At 49.3% G+C, this 17,351-nt stretch overlaps 2 protein-coding genes across 2 annotated transcripts; both read left to right on the forward strand.

Annotated features, from left to right (window-relative positions):
- Nucleotides 1-404: 404 nt before the first annotated feature.
- On the forward strand, nt 405-2,977 carry HMX1 (H6 family homeobox 1). Its single transcript, XM_034064965.1, has 2 exons — nt 405-733; nt 2,400-2,977. Exons 1-2 carry the CDS (start codon nt 472-474, stop codon nt 2,975-2,977), a joined length of 840 nt encoding a protein of 279 aa, XP_033920856.1. The 5' UTR covers nt 405-471.
- A 7,804-nt stretch (nt 2,978-10,781) lies between these two features.
- On the forward strand, nt 10,782-12,382 carry LOC117436539 (homeobox protein HMX1-like). The gene is made up of 2 exons (XM_034064964.1): nt 10,782-10,980; nt 11,488-12,382. Exons 1-2 carry the CDS (start codon nt 10,782-10,784, stop codon nt 12,072-12,074), a joined length of 786 nt encoding a protein of 261 aa, XP_033920855.1. The 3' UTR covers nt 12,075-12,382.
- The last annotated feature ends 4,969 nt before the right edge of the window (nt 12,383-17,351 follow it).

Genomic DNA, 17,351 nt, shown 5'->3' on the forward strand with positions numbered 1-17,351 from the left:
CCCACGGTGGCGCGCGCACCCTCCGCACCTCACACACACACTCACACGCATCGGTCTCGCCGCGCTCCACGCATCCCCCGCGGCCCCCCCCCCCCCGTTCCTTGGCCGCGGCGCTCCGCCCATCCCAGGATTCCCCCTCTCGCGCCCAGCGTTTAACTCGCGTGACATTTTTATTTCGTTATTAGCGTTTTCGCGCAGAATCTGGCGCCTCCGATGGGTTGTGGGGCTGATTTTTCTTTTTTTTTCCTTCCCTGTTCCCTTCCCCTCCTCCCCCTCCTCCCTCCCCTCCTAGCTTGCAGGAAATGATGGCAAACCGCGATCTGAAATGATTACTCCGGAAAAAAACCCTTTTATACCAGGAGAGCATCCACGGGGCTAGGCAGAGGCGGGAGGCGGCGGCTGGGCAGCGGCGCGCCGAGGAGCCAGCCGCCGGCTGAGCCGGGACCCCCCCTCCCGCACTCCTCTTCGACCATGCCGGACGAAGCCACGGAAAACGCCGGCTCCACCTCCGCCCGCGTCTCTTCCTTCTTCATCGAGGACCTGCTGGGCACCGAGAGCGCGGCGGGCCGCGGGGCTCGGCGGGCGGCTGCGGGCGGTGGTCCCCGCGGGGCTCCGCGTTGCGGGCCGCGCTCCCCTCTCCGCCTCGGAGCCTCGGGCTGCCCCCTCCGTGACGCCGCCGTCGGCTGGTACCGCCGAGCGCACGCCGCTTTCCTGGGCTGCGCCAGCCCCGACAGTAAGCCGCCTTTTGCTACCCTTGAGGGCCAGGCCCGGCTGGGGATGGGGAGGGGATGTCTCTGCTCCCCCGGGGTGTCCGGTCCCGCTGCGCCCCCCACCCCCGGGGGGCAGGCGCGGAGTAGGACGCGTGGAGATCCCGCAGCCCTCTCCCTGGCTCTGCGGGCGAACCTCCGGAAACGCTCCTTGTTTGTGCGGCAGCTGGAGCCTCCGCCCCGCTGCCCAAAATGTAAACAGGGGTCGTGTGCTGGCTCAGGGGGTTTCTTTCTCTTTCCTCCCCTCCATCTCTTTTTCTTTCTTATTTTTCAAGAGAGGTGTCTGGGCTTATATATATATATATATGTATATGTGTATGTATATGTATATGTACATGTACGTGTATATGTATGTGTATATATTATTTTTTTAGCGCCCCGTCACGCCAAAAAGATGGGGAGCAGGAATTTGGGCAGCCAGGAGAGCCGTCGGGCTGGGCCCTGCGCTGCCTTCCTCCAGCAGCGCGGCTGGGGTAGGGGCAGGCTGTGGGAACCTCGCTGGAAAGGGAGCTGGAGGAAAAGCCAGGGTTAGGGGAACAAAATTAACATCTGAAAAAGTTTATGGGCTGCCATCGGTTGGTTATTTTTATCCTGATAGAAAAAATACTGCCCTTCCACGTGTCTGTATGATCCTGTACGAGCCTTAAGAGTTCTCACGAATGCTCAATAAGGAAAAGAGGCATGATTTGTAATCCCGTGAGTTTGTTTTCACAGATATAGATTTATTAATGTTTTTAATTTCTCTCAAAACTACATCTAGTAACAGAAATATATTCTAGAAAAAACTGCCTTAACTTTTTGCTTTTTTTTCTGTTAGGCTTTTCTCTTGTTCTAGAAAGAATGGGAATTTTAATCTCCTTTGAAATTTCAAATGGAGAGCGCAATGTTAGAAATTCCTCGGTGACATGCTGGGAGGCAACGTCCCGATATTAGAGTAGCTCACCCGATCGTTTTGTTTATCAAGCTCAGAATAACGTGAAGGGAAAATACTTCTTTTCAACCTCTCTTTATATACACACATACACTCCTATACTTACCCCTTCTACACACAACAATATACTTATGTGTATGTACGTCCAAGTATATGTGTGTACACATGTGCGTGAATATATTTGTGCCTTATCTGTGTGTAAATATATACATGTGTGTATATAGATTAAAGCTCACGTGTATTAGTATGTGTACATACAGATATAAAAAGTACATACTTCTATTCAGATAATGTGTGTATGTACATACTTCCCTGAATATATACATGTGTGTATACATACACATGTACACTTGTATTTTGTGTAGCGAACATGTGCACAGATCCGCGTGAAAATACATGCATACACTTTGCTGTGTCTACACATACGCACATATGTGAGTGTGTACATAGCTGGGGGCATGTATACATACATGAAACACTATCTAGGTGTTTCTATATAAGTATGTAGGCTCATGTATCTACACAAACACTCGGGGGGTTATCCCAGGAGAAGCAGCAGCGACAGGAGTTTTTGCCGGCGGCCGGCCCCGGTCCCGCTCAGTAGAGCCGGTGAGCGGGGCAAGGGCCGGGCGATGCTCTCCCTCTCCCCCTCGTTGCCCGGAGCAGCAGCTCCATCTCCCACCCTCTGCCTCTTTCCGCAGCCAGTGACCGGGACTCGCCCGAGCTGCCCGAGGAGCCGGGAGAGCGGGGGAGCAGCGGCGGACGGGCGGCTGTGCGAGGCCCGACAGGAGGACGCCCGGTCCTGAGCGGCCGCGAAGAGGAGGAGGAGGAGCGCGGAGAGGAGCCGGGAGAGCCGGAGCAGCGCGCCGCCGGCCGCAAGAAGAAGACGCGCACGGTGTTCAGCCGCAGCCAGGTCTTCCAGCTGGAGTCCACCTTCGACGTGAAGCGCTACCTGAGCAGCTCGGAACGGGCCGGGCTGGCAGCCTCGCTGCACCTCACCGAGACCCAGGTGAAGATCTGGTTCCAGAACCGCCGTAACAAGTGGAAGCGGCAACTGGCCGCCGACCTGGAGGCGGCCAACCTCTCCCACGCCGCCCAAAGGATAGTGCGGGTCCCCATTTTGTACCACGAGAACTCGCCGGCGAGCGCCTTGGGCTTCCCTCTGCCCCATATGTCGCCCCCCTTGGTGGGCTTCTCCAGCGGCGTCAGCTACCCCCTGGGCACCTTTCCAGCCGCCTCCATTCCGTTCCTACGATCGCAGATGACAGGACTCGTCTGAGCGCCCACCTGTACCCATCGCCCCCTCCCCCGGCTACCAGCTCCACCCCCATTCCCCCCCGGAATTTTTATTTCCCACTCACACCTTTCTCGATTTTCTGCTTTTTGATTTTCTCTCTCTTTTTTTTTTTTTTTTTTTTTAACGTGCAATAAACTTACTTTTGGAATAAACTCGGAGCGACTCGCAGCAGCCGGAGGGAACAGAAACGAGTATGAGGACCAAGCCATGAACCGGGAGCGGCTCCGCGGGGCTCTCCTGCTGCGCATCCAAAGAAAATGCAGCCCCTTGGCAGCGGTCAGGCCATCCCCGCCGCCTCGGCCCCGGGCTGACACCGACCGGCGTTTTCCGTGGGGCCCGCAGCCCCCCAAACTCTTCCTCCCCGCTTTCAGCAGAGCTGCCGAGCCTCAGACGAATGTAGGGATCGGCCGGGGCCCCAGGGACGGCAAAGCTCGCCTTTCTCCCCGCTAAGCGACCTTCCTCAAGTCCTCCGCTGCCCCGGCCAGCGCTCCTGCCGGGAGACCTTTCCTTGTCCCCGGCGCCCCGGCTGTGCTTCGTGCAGAGCAGGGACTCAGCGGATCTGCCTCCAGCAGCTTCTCCAGGGTCCTTTGTTTTAGCCACTTAATCCGTAAAGAGCATCCCCCCCTTCCATTGTTACTCTGATTTTCACCCGATCGATACCCAAGCATGTGCTGATGCCCCCTGCTTCTTCCCGCTGGAGGCTTTTTGATTTGAAACAACTTGAAGGCAAATTGTTGGAATGAATTCGATGAAGCCCGAGCTGTGAGGATTTGATTTCTTTGTTTTAGTTTATATTTCCCTTTCAAACTACCGGCTAAAATACACGGTTAAAACATATATACACGTATAATTCAACATACTGTATTTTTACCAGTGGGTTTGCCACATTTCTGTCTCCTGAGGAGGCTGAAGAAAGCGCACCTCAGTTTGTCCGTCTCTTAACGGTTTGTGTAATCGATTAATAGTCCGCGCTGGTAATTAAAAAGGAAGGAAAGAAAAATAATCAGGTGGGGATAGACTGGAGAGCTGTATGGCTAGTTATGCAAGCTAACCTGTAATGTGATATTATATGAAGTATTATGCATGCCATTCTATTTGTTTTTTTACTTTAATAACTGTTTCGTTTCCCCCTCTCTACCCACTGCTAAAATGAATATCAGATCTATCACTGTTTATAAAGGTTTGGATTTCATTTCCCAAATATTAAGGGGGAAATGACCTTCTAAAACACAGTTTTGGTGGAAGGTCAAGCTTTCATCCTGCGTTTTAGGGCATAATCAGGTGTAATTGAAGCGACCAGCTCGGAGCACTCGGTGTCCCCGCAGGGATAGCCGGGTGCTGGGTCTACCAGGGTACTTGCGGGTGGACTTGCCTCCAGTGAAAGAAGAGGGTCTAATCCTTGCTGTTTCCTACGCTTGACATTGTATTTGGAGCAATCTCACGGGGGGGGGGGGGGGGGGGGTGTCTATGAAATAGATCGTCGAGATGCGGTGGAGTTTCAGCTTTGATACGAAACCTGAGCAGAAGGGGCAGGGGCAGATTACAACCTCTCCAAACCTCTCCACCGCCTTTTCCTTACCCCCCCCCCTTCTTTTTTTTCCTTTTTTCCCCTCTTTTTTCCTTTTTTCCGCTTTGGCCTGAAATGCGTCTCTGAACATCGGTCTGCACAGCTAAATCAGGATGCTGGAAGCCTCAGAAGCACTCGAGAATGAAATATATATAAATATGCCGAGTTCCTGAGAAAAGTACTAACTTGCCGGGATGCTCCTTTCGATATGAGCCGCGTTTCTGGAAGTTGCTGTTTGGGGGGCTTTAATTATTTTTTCCCAACTGCTACGAAATCCCTCGTCTCACTCCGGGAGATCTTCGCCAGCTCTTTTCTTTGCATACCGGTCAAACACCCGCCTTCGGGGCTAGTCCTTATCCAGCCCGGCCCTGAGTGGTGCAAGAAGGACTGGGGCGCGGAGGGGCTGGGGGTGCAGGAGCCCCGGGAGGGCTTCAGCCTTTCTATGCTCAGAGTAGAGGACCCGGGGCGATTTTTTTTCTCGGGGCTCAACCCCTTGACTCAATACCCTTCAGAGCCTGGCTGCCCCTGGGAGAAAGCTGCCAGAGCGTTTTCCAAGTCATATCCAGCTCCCCAAATCCCCCAGCGTTATCTACTGGAACAAAATCCTGACTCACTACAGTCATATCAGAGTAGATTGTAATGCAATGCGAAACTTAACATGCCTGCCACTCTCCACATGCCTTTTCTTTGGAGTAACATATGAGATTATTATACTTCTGATTCTACTAAATATTCTTTTCTTGGAGTTAAGGAACTGGCAGGGCTCAATGATCAATCGGATTTTTAAAATGTGTTTTGACATTAGTTTGTTTTTTAAAGACGTGCTGATTATATCAATAAACGGATTTTTTTTCATACACTGTACTTGTAACTTATGATCATAGTAAAATATTAAAAGGTGCAAGACGTGAATTCATCTAAGAAAAAGTGCTTACTTACGCCTTACTCTGTACCTGCAGAAAGTGCTTTGTGGTGGCTTATTAAAAGTATGTGCTGAAAGTAGGAGCATATACACTTCAGGTTTCTTTACATCTTAGCTTTTTCTATTACACTTTTTCTTGTATCTGCTGGCGAGAAATTTCTGCAGGACGCAGAGGAACAGCCAAGCAGCAGTCATAGTTCCTAACGTATGTGTACCGGCAATTTCAACAGGAAAAAAACACCACCAAATCCCAAACCCCCTCCTCAAATCAGGACAACAGATTCCTGGCAGTTTTCCTCTCCGTGTATATTCTTTATTAAACAAATCAAAGGAATAAGAATCACACATTGTGATCCCTCTGCACACAGAACGCTAGAAGAAAAATGTTAGTGGACTGTAAAGCTCAAAGTAGTTTCGCAAAGGCTGTTTGCGACATATAGAGACATACGTTGCTGTTTTATAGATCAAAGGAACCTCAGAATAGCTTTAAAATAAATCCAGTTACAGTACAGCTGTAATATTATTATGCAGCATAAATCCTTGTCTGTTGACATTTATTTAATGAATGTTGCTACAACAGCTTAGCTAGATGGCACTCCAGAGGCGAGGCAAAGGAGAACCTTGCCAGACTGCTCACAAAGATAACTTGTGTTTATTGGACGCTATTAAAAATAATTAGTAAAAAGGTTTATTTTCTTTTCATTTTAAGCAAAGTAAACGAAAATCAAACTCGGGTCCGAACTGAACTTCTGGAATAAATTCCTGCTGTAGATGCTGTAAGATGTAATTATTAATTACACTTTAAATGAAAACGATCGATATGCTGCAAAGCACCTTGTTAAATGGCTACTTTGCAAATGGTATATTGCTCACCGGCTTAAGCTGGCCTATAACTTTTCTCGTAGACACAGGTCTAAAATATTCATGCAAATCAATACTTGATAAATCTCATAGGTGCGCGCTGGCTCCACTGTTGAACAATTTATTTGGATCGATTCCTCCCCCCTTTCTCTTATGCTACATTACCTTGGGGCAGCCTGACTCTGCCCCCGCCCCTCTCTCGCCATCGATCAGGGGAGACTCGCTCCAGGCTTCGGCGGGCTCGCAGCATTTAGTGCTCTCATCCTCAAACAAGATAGAGGCAATTCTCTTGCATTTCCCGTCCCATTGCAGATGAATATAACTTTATGGCGGGGATCTTAATGTTTCATTTACTTACCCTGAGTTTCTCAACTCTTCTTAAGGATCCTACGTTATCATTTCTATGTGGTGAGATACAGGAATGTAAAAAAAAACAAAACGTATTAATGGAAATCTAGATGTGCAGCTAATTTTCTTTTCTTTTCTTTTCTTTTCTTTTCTTTTCTTTTCTTTTCTTTTCTTTTCTTTTCTTTTCTTTTCTTTTCTTTTCTTTTCTTTTCTTTTCTTTTCTTTTCTTTTCTTTTCTTTTCTTTTCTTTTCTTTTCTTTTCTTTTCTTTTCTTTTCTTTTCTTTTTTCTTTTCTTTTCTTTTTTCTTTTCATTTTTTCTTTTCTTTTCTTTTTACTTTTTCTTTTCCTTTTTCCTTTTCCTTTTTTCTTTTTTTTTTCCTTCTCTTTCGCCTCCTCTATTCTCCTCTCCTTTCCCTTTAGCAACTCACATCTACTGAGCAGCCGAGAATTAGTAACTTTATTCGCAAATCCCCTGTAGGATTTTCCCCGCAAGCCTCTGGTGTCGAGAGCAGTGGTTACGTGGAGGCGATTTGGCCGAGGACTTTGACCTGTTCGCTGAGGGGAACAGAAGTGTTTGGGCAGGAACGCTCTGTCCTGGGGTCACCTCACGGGCTCTGTTCCGCACCTCTGGTTGGAAGGGTTCAGCTTCGCGCACCCAACTCCCTGAAAAGCCTGTGTGTGACATTTGTAGCTGCCTTCCACCGGGCCCGAGGGAGAGCTGCTTTCCCCCCTGTGAAACCCTTTTCTCTTCCCCCGATGCTCGGCGACGGATGTCCCCACTGTCCTGATCGGCGCCAGGAGGGGACGACAGCCAGGAGGAGACCACACCATAACAATCGGCTATATCCAGCTAATGCCGAACTCCCAAATCAGGTTTGTTTCAGGGACCAAAACCGTCTGATTATTTTTATGAACTTTTCAGACAGCGCATCTGTTCTGGACCCACCAGCCGGGAGAGCCGAGAGGAAGGCGCAAAGACCGGGGTCTTGTTTGCAAAGGGATGTGAGATCCGGAGAGGGCCCATGTTACACTCGAGTACATAGAGGGATAAACCAAGCTCGGTTCCGTAAGCCAAGTGAGCCCGAACTCTTTGGCTTTTCTGGGGAATTTAATCAGATTTCATTTCCATCAGATTTAGATTTGGAATAGGAAACTTTCTGTGCTCTGAGCTAAAATGGAAATGAAGGTACGTCTGCTGGGTGATTTCTGGTAAAAAGCTTTTCCTAGGTAAAAGGTTTCCACTCAGCGTGATAATAGTTTCTAATACACGAATACATTATTCAGAGAAAAAGGGTCACTCTTCCTGTGCTGCTTCTCTGCATTAGCGGCCTCCATATCGCGACATGTCCCAGGCGACAAGATTCCACACGGATAAAATACAAATGAAATGTGGGATTAAAAAGTACCAGTGTCGGGAAATGCCTACCAATTGTAAGAAAATTTGTTACTTTTGACTGACGACGTTCAGGAATGTCCAGTTCGGGAGTGAACAGCGATCGTGCGGAGCAGTGTTGTGGAGGGGGACCCCTCTCGGGCAGCGAGACCACCTTTTCTGGCTCAATCAATGCTCGGTGAACCCAAGGAAAGCCGCCCTTGGCTGAGATGGAATGAACCATCCACCTGGCAAAGCCTCCGGTTTCTGCCAAGGTCTCCCATCCCGTCGGACACCATCACTCCCCATCAGTTTTGGGACAAATGCAGCTTGGAGGGGTCGCTGGGGGTCTGTAGTGGACCCAAGAGGGGGGACATCCTCCGTAGGGGTGCACTTTGCAGGCGGTTGTTTGGGTGTTGCAGGATACGTTGGGCTAGGGCTGTCAATTAGACATGCGAAGCCAAGTCCTTAAACCCTCCCTGAAGATAAGGAAGGACACTAGGAGAGGGCATGAGGAGCCCGGTACGGGTCTGGCTTGTAGGACTTGCTGCAGGGGATACCCCGGAGGCTACTCTTGTTGCCAGTGAATTAATTCCATCTTGCCCCAGTGGCTAGGGAGACCAGGACTGTAGTGTGCTCCCTCGCTGCACAGGGTTTGTCAGAGAACACAAAATCGGATTTGTACAGCGGCCAAATGGGGCTAGGGAAGGAGAACAGACTTTCCAGGCTGACTGTTAGAGGATGAAGTCTTCCAGTGCTGGGCTCGGACTGTTGAGAATGTGGAGGGGTCTGTGGTGAAAAAATTAGGCTTTGAAACTTATGTCTCCTTCTTCAATTTTCTTATTTTCTGCATTCTTCAAGTTTTCCTTTTTCTTCCAAGAAAATGTCTTCTAGGAAAACACAGAGTCATTTTTTTTTTAAAGATGGATTTCTGTTAGACTAAAAGGGAAATGGTTTGCAGCAAGAGCAGATGTGAGCACCTGGGATGTGCCTTGCTCACAAACAGCGGGAGAGGCCGAGACAGGAGCGCAAGGCAAAGACTGTCCCCACCTGACACCCAAGTGACCCAAATTATACCAACTCACACGGAATTTCCTAACTCATCTTTTCAGCTGCTCCTTCGCATTTGGTGACACTGTTCCCCGTCCCTTCCCTCGCCCTGTCGCTCTCTCTAAAGGGACTTTTCGCTGCATCAGAACCACCAGTACAGGAGATTGCAACAAGTTCAGGCATTTGTCCAATAATCGCGTTGATGGAAGACATACATACATATATGCATATTTCGCCTGGTGGAAACCGTACAGCTTTCCAGAAGATGACTGCACTAAAGTCTGAGTGCACTTATAAAATGAAACAAATTTAATGAAAAAAGAGCTGAAACCCGCTTTTCTCATGTACCAGCGCGTTAAAGATTAACGCCTTAAGATACCCTGATTTTAGCTCGCAGAATCTCTGGCATCACAATATTTAAGAGCCTGTCAGCACTTCTATTGTCAACTTTTTTTCAAGGGGTTCTCGCTTGCCCTCAGCAGTGGAAACCTCGAGAATAGGACTAAAAGGCCTCTTAAATGTCGGTTGGAAACATTTTCTTGTCTTTACATATGGTCGCAGGGAGGGAGGGTGTTCCCTGTGATCCAGAACGGATGTAACTCTAGAGTCGCTACATCCTGAGTCGTACAAACGGCTTTTAAAACGTTGCAGTGCTTGTAGATGGTGGGGACAAAAATTTCTCTGTTATACGGAGAAACAGACCAATCCTTCCCCAGATCCCACAGGCGAACTCTTCTCCATCCCCCAAAGATATCTCGAAAGGTGCAACCCTCCTGCTCACTATCCCTTACCAAGTGCGGGGTCTCATGAAAGTTTTAGCTCTTGAAAACTACAGCAGGGTTCTGTAGAGCCACGGGTGTGTGTACGTGTGTGGATTTCGGGGTGGCCTGACACCACGGGCCTTCTCGGAAGGAAAGCAGATTCCTTTCTCTCCAGGGAAACTGCGTCCTCGGCTGAAGGTCTGCAGGTGGAAGGACCACAGGGGAGGGACTAGGGCTGTGTGAATTGTCCTTCCCAAGGGCCTCCCACCTCTTTACGATGGCATCATAATCTGCAGCAAATGCCCCCAGCAGATTGTCCAGGGTTGTGCAGGTGCTGTACAAACATACGGAAGGGATTCACAGGCTCCCAGCTTTCATTTTCCCACTTTCCCTCTCTCACTACCACAGCTGCTTTTCCTCGCTGCACTCCACCCCATCCTTGCTCTTATTTCCAGTCCTCTCCCTCCATTCTTCTCCTTCCATGCAATCTCCATCTTGCCATCCCACCTCCTCCTCGCCTTTCCCGTGGGCTCTCTTGGAGCCTTCCCTCCACCCCAGCAGTGACGGTCCTGACAGGAGGGCACACAGCCCTGCACTGCTTTGTTCTGGCTGCCCTTTCGGGGCGAGGAAAAGAGCACCTCGGCTTGCTCCCCTCATCCCGCTTCCCTCCAGCTACTTCTCATTTTCCCTCTTTCTTCCCTGCCACATGCCCTCCCCGTCTCCCTCCCCTGCACCACTCCCCCCGTCCTCAGCCCTTTGGCTGCCTCTGGCTCCATCCCCTCCCTCCGTCTCCTCGACCCCTCCTCCCTTCCGCCGACCCAGCCTTCCCTCCTCCCCGGCTGCCGCTGCCGCCCTCCTGCCGCAGCCAGTTCTGCGGCACGGCTCGGCTGCTGCTCGGCACGCCATGGTGCAGCTCGGGGACAGCCGCCCAGCCCCACCGCCGGTCCCGGCCGCTCCGCCGGCCTTCAGCATCGACAGTATCCTGCAGGTCGGACCCCGCTGCCCGGCCCGGGAGCACGGCAGAGCGCGCTGCGCGCTGCCGGAGGAGGAGGAAGAAGAGGGGCCTGCGGAGCAAGACTCCAGTAAAGGCTCCAGCACCTCGGGTACAGAACCGGCCGCCCGCCGCAGGCTGTCTCAGACGTCGCGTCGCAGCCTCCCGAGCTCGGCCGGGCTGGCACCGCGCACACGCAGCCATACTCACTCACACACACGCAGCGCCGGCGTTCACGCAGTTGCCTGAGGAGGAATAGGGGTTCTGCGGCTGGGCGGAGATGGCACCGGCACACGCACACGCACCAACCTGCTCCCAGGGGCTTTTCCAGGGTCTTTTACCTGCTCCTGGCCTCCTTGGCTGCTTGTCCCGTGTCCAGGAGCCCCTGACTTTGCATGCAGCTGGCAGAGAAATTTCCTTCGATCCTTACTGAAGGCTCCTAAGCCTTCCTCTCCCCTTTTAAGGGGGAGACGGGACCCAGCTCTCGGCAACCCCCTCCCATCCCTGTCCCACCTTACCCTTCGGCTCCATCCCCTCTCCCCAGCGTTCAGCCGGGCCGTGCATGGGGGGCGCGGGTGCGGGCGGAGGCGGGAGCTGATGCTGTGCTTTGCCGTTGCAGGCAGTGAGCCTCGCCGGCTCGGGGACGAGGGGACAAACCGCGGCCTCAGCCCGGAGGTGGACGGTGGCGGCGGAGCGGGCTCCCCGCTCTCAACGGAGGGGATGCGCGGGGCCCCGCAGCCGCCACCGCGAGATGCCGGGGGCTGCGTCGGGGAGAGCAGCAGGTCGCCGACGGCGGGCGGCAGAAAGAAGACGCGGACCATCTTCTCCAAGAGCCAGGTTTTTCAGTTGGAGTCCACCTTCGACGTGAAGCGCTACCTGAGCAGCTCGGAACGGGCCGGGCTGGCGGCTGCGCTGCATCTCACCGAGACCCAGGTGAAGATCTGGTTCCAGAACCGCCGCAACAAGCTTAAGAGACAGATGTCGGCCGAGCCCGAGGGCCCGAGCCCGACGGAGCCCCCGATGGAGCCACCGCCCCCAGCCGCCGCGGCGGCTCTCTCCTTCCCGGCCCTTTACAAGGACAGCCCCTTGCTCAGCCGTTGCTTGCTGCCGCTGCCTTTCCCCCTGCTTTACCCGGGCAGCGCCATCCCCTACCTCTGCCTCCCCGGCCCCGGCAAACACTTCAGCCTGGTGGACGGGGACGTATAGCCTCTCTACCGGCCCCCAACTTTCCTCTTGATGGGGGCCATCCCGGTGCTATTTATGCCCTCGCCGTGTCAGTGGGGTGTCCGCTTTGACCACAGCCGGTGGCAGCAGTGACTTGTCCCACGGAGGGGCAGCCCAGGCTCCCCTCACGAGTGTTCGTGGGCAGCCTGCACGTCAGTAAAGCTTGAAAAGGCGCTGCTAGCCCGCCCTGGTTCTTGCAGCGCTTTTTCTTTGGTCAGGACGGAGGAGTTAGCATGAAGCCACCAAAGAAATGGGGATGTGTTCTGCCTCCCTCCCTCCCAAATTATCTAGTGCCTGTATTCGGGAGAGCCGATGCCCTGCCTCAGACAACGGGATCGGTGTTCCCGAGGCTGCCCCAGATCCGTGGCCGCCTCTGTACTGTGAGCCGAGTCACTTTTAATACAGCTTGAAAAGCGAAGGCCGCCATGTGTTCCACCACTTCAAACTCACCACCTCTGCTATCGCTCTGATTAACTCCTATCTGTCTTTGACATTATCAAATTGTAAACACCTTTCCTTAGATCTGGTTCTTAAACTGGGGCTCTGATTTATTTTTTCCCCTCCAGAGGAAATCAAAGCTGCCTTTCACACTTTCTGTGTTAACTGGTTCTTAAACTGCCTCGTCTGATGTTTTTTTTGCAGAACAAAACAAGCTGTCTCATACTTCTTGTGCTCCCCCCGCACCCCGAAATCTCGTAGGACAATTTTATCTGCTAGCCTAGAGGAAAGATTATTTTTCCCCTATAAGATCTCCAAGCGCTTTGTCGTTCTTTGGTTTCCAAGTTCACACGCTTTATATTCAAAGGTTGGAAATAAACTTTCTCATAAAGATGAGACGCATGCCTTTTCCATACTGTTACTATTGGGCAGTATCAAAAGAAAGGTATTTCCTAGAGTGCATCGATGGTTTTTATTTCAAAAATAAAGCTTAAAACCTCAATGGTGCCATTACGAAATTAACCCGTGTGTACGACAAAGGGTAACTTGTTGGGTGTTTCTGCTGGAGGAGAAGGTATTTTCTTCTCTATTCCAACTCCCCTTCAGTTTGTCTATCCGAGGGCGGTTAACTCAGGTGTGTACCGGCCCCCGTCCGAGCAGTGGGCAAGAAGAACCCGTTGCGGTTCCCTCCGAGGGCCGGGCAGGTCTCGGGCGCCTCTGGGTGCCGAGCAGTCGGGAGCCGGTGCGGCGGCAGCAGGTGCCGAGGCCGTCCCGGCGCCCGCCGACCCCTGGGAAGTGGCTTCGGCCGCTCTGTGGTGTTTTCTCATGGCTGCGCTGATGTAGGAGCGTCGCTTGACCTCTCCTCCTGCTTTATAACTGGTCTCGAATTAGCGTCGAGGAGCAGGGTCTCACAGGGTGCCCTCGCCCTGGAAAATTAATTCTACAGGGGCTGTTGCAAGGACAGCATAACGAAGTGGACACGCTGGAGGAGAGCTGCCGGGCACACTTCACAGCTCAGCTTTCCGGGAAGGTGCAGTCGACGAATTAAGGGTTTGCATCACACAACGACCTTTCTTTTCCAATTTGACTTTGTAATAATTATAAAGATTAATTCTTAATTCAGATGTTAGATCCTCTGAATCTGCTAGTTACTCCGTGGCTGAAACCATTTGGAGACACAAATAAGTGCCGTTGTCCTTATGTCCAAGAGTTCGTGGTTCGTGTCTGCCTATTTCTCATAATTGATAATTTACATCGAAACCTTCCTTTGGTTGTTATTTCCAGTGTCGACACACCCTAACTCGATTAACTCCACGAGATTAATCAATACCGATAGAGGTAAATCTGGCTTTTTCAAAATCCCTACCAATGGAAGTTTGATCAGATATTGCAGTTAAACACTAAGGTCGCTTTCTTTAGTTCTTTGACATGGAACTAAAATTCATTTAAAGAAACTGCCCTTCTACATAACCGCAGCCTCAGACCTCTGCAGGATGAAATATTTTACATAAACTGTCGCAATTCGGCAATTAATCCACTTCTCACAGCATTTATGAAACCATTTTCAGACTTATTCCTCTGTTTTATCAATTTGCAGTCCGAATTGTTGCTGAAGTTACAGAGGCAAAGAAAATACGACTCCCCCCCCGAAAAGGTGTGACTTATTTTATAATAAAACCAGCAGAAATAGATCTGCATGCCACAGATGCAGTGCATAGTGTGAATGCACAGCTTGTTGCAGACCAACTCCAAAGTTACTTTCCTTAGGAGTTAATGATAATGAATGCCTGAAACGGCCGGGTAGCTAGGAAAGTTAATCAGATGCCGAAATACTCTTCCCAGAAAGAGATAACTGCTTGGTTTGAGATCGTTGGCCAAAAATATTAACCAAACTGTTGCTACGGGGTGTAACACAGCCAGTGGCTGGGTGGCTTTCTCTGAAGATAACCAAGTTCAAAATGTATCAGGAGTCCCAGCTGAGCAGTCAGTACTGCTCACACTGAATATTGCTGACATTTCTTTCTGGGCTTAAACCAATTGCATCTGCAATTATAAAACGCTCCTTCCTACAAGAAGAGATGGCTACTCGCCACCGTACAGCAGGGGATTAGCACTGGCTAATCTATTGATGGGATACTTTTAAAACCAAAACAAACCGCAACAAAACTAAACAAAACCCCCTTCTGTGAGCACTTGCAAGCAAATAATTTGAGAAGAAAAAAAACCCCAACAACACCAAACAAAAACCAGACACCAAGCAGTGGTGGAGCCGAGATTTTTAAATGTTCTGTTAGCATTTGACACCATGAAAAGAAATATTGAGACTAGGTGAGAAGCGGGTGGAAAACACTTTGTGTTTCCATATTTAAGAGATGCTCTAGTAAAATATCATATACAGTGATGCAGATTGTTGGTTTTTTTTTCAGAAGAATAGTTAGAGCCCCTACCTTTGTTATCATGGCACGTACGTGATGACAGGCTGGCTCACAATACTCTACAAACGGAATAGAAAAAGACAAATATGGCTAAAACCTGGCACCTGAGTCTTCCAAAAGAAAGATCACCATCAAACACAACCTTTTTCAAGAGGAAAATATATTTGAAAAGAAGCTGGATACATACATAAACACATTGCTCATGAAACAGTGCAATACAAGGGTTTTAAAAAGCTCCACATGTCTGAAACTTGATTTTCATCTCACCTGTGACTTAAAATTCCTTGGGATTTGGATGATCAATCACACTGCTGCATGTGGCAGATTTTCCAGTTATTTCTGCTGGAGAACGAGTATTTCTTCTTCTCACTTCACTGTTGGAAGGTTTTGCAAAACTGTCTTAGGATTTTTTTTTTTTCCTTCTGGAGTCGCCTGATCAGGTAGCTCATCCAGACACTACTGTTTTGTTTTGCTTTGCTGTTCTCTGATCACCGTGTACATAGACATCTTTATGGACCAGGATAAGGATGTTGTGGCAGCCCTTCTTGTCAGCTCCCTTGCTATTTGGCTTTTGCTCATAATCAGGCTGGGGCTCATGTCTAGAATGTGAGGGAAAGGTACAGTACAGACTAGAGAGAGAAAAGTTACTCATCATAGCTCTTTGGCCCTCCCAGGGGTTGATCTAGAGTACATAAACCTCACTTGCTTCTTCTTCCCTGCTCCTGGATTTGCTGTTTTTCTTTAATTATTTGGTTGGTTTGAAATGGTAGCTTGTTTTCACTTTCCCTTTTTTAGAAAAAGATTGAATTTACCACCCCTTCTGTATGCTCATAAGCAAAAGTAGGGCTCCATCTTCCTACAGGAAGTCTTGCAGTGTTACCTCCAAATTCAGTAATCTTTCATGCACTGCAAGGAAGCTGCCATAGATTTACATTGCAATTAGGCAATGGAAGAGGAGCCATAGCCTTACCTCCCAGGATAGACTCCTCTGAACCTGGGCAAGATTAATCAAATTTAAGGAAGATAAGAATTCATCACAGAAAAGGCACAACAATGTGTCTGACTTAGAGCTGAATTTGTCAGATTGAGTCCTTATATATTTTCCTTTTTAAAGTTTCTGAAGTAGTAATATTTTCTTATATAGTATATGAAATAGTAACTGCATTGAAAAAATAAAGTATGGATTTACTGGAGAGCCTTGGAAAAGAATGTAACTCATTACTCCATGCGTCTACATCTGCCTCAACACTGATGTTGAACACAGTTTTACATCATGAGATGTGATTACCAGGGTTCACCTGTCACTTTAAAGTACAGCTTGCACATAAATTTCTTAAAATGAAAACCTGGCCACCATCTATTACCAAAAATAAAGGCCACCAAACACTATAGTAGCAAGATTTCTTACCTTGTGTTCCATTCTGTGTTGTAGTACCTGGGAAATACTCTGCCCCTAAAAGCAGGAAGTCTTTTCTTTCAGAGCAGAATTTAATTCTATAGAAGGCATTGTATTCTGAAGTAGGAAATAGTGATTGCAATATAATGAGTGCAATGAGAGGGGATGATCATACCTGCCTCTTCTCTGCTCTCCAGGAATCCATTACACTGGGACTAATCTTCATATAAAATTCATCAGAGACCAGAAAACATTACCAGACATTCCAAGAAAAATGAAATGTGGAGGAATGTCCAGTGTGAAACAGCACAATGTTCTCAGATGTGTCATCAACATCAAGATATTTTGCACAAAAAACAATTGAGAATATACTAGCAAAGGAAGTCTGCAAGATCACACAGTCTGCAGTAACCTAGAAGGCACAAAGCAGGAGAGGAAGACAGACATGCCTGAAGGGAGCTCTGAAGAGGGCTGAAGCAGAGCAACAGGTAACAGATTATTATTGAATTGCCCAGCTGTGAGCTTTTTAGGACCTAGTGGACAACGGAGGCTGCTTTACAAGCAGGTCTGTGGTCAGAGGATAAAGAGCCATATCTGCAGTCAGCAACCCAATAGATCAGATACAAATCATGAGTCTACCAGGACAATGGGCTGTTGTGTCAGACCAGAATTGATGGGTGGGTTTGAGGACAAAGGCAGTGGCACAGCTTTGTGTAAAGACCTCACTGTACAGACCCATATCTGGATTTTGTTCTCCACAGTCTACTGCAGTCATATGTGTCCTTTGGGATAGTGATGCCTGAGCTGGTCTGTTTGGAGCAGATCCCCCAAGTTTGCTCAAAGGTTTTTCATCAGTTGTTTGTGAATCATTATACAGGGGGAAATGACAATGTATTAAGCAACAGATACTTTCCTCACAGTTTTGATTTTTTCATTACTTTCACGCTCAGATTTACAGAGGTCAGTATTATGACATTCATAAAGGATACA

This window comes from Melopsittacus undulatus, chromosome 7 (genome assembly GCF_012275295.1).
Source record: "Melopsittacus undulatus isolate bMelUnd1 chromosome 7, bMelUnd1.mat.Z, whole genome shotgun sequence".
In the NCBI taxonomy this organism is placed as follows: Eukaryota; Metazoa; Chordata; class Aves; order Psittaciformes; family Psittaculidae; genus Melopsittacus; species Melopsittacus undulatus.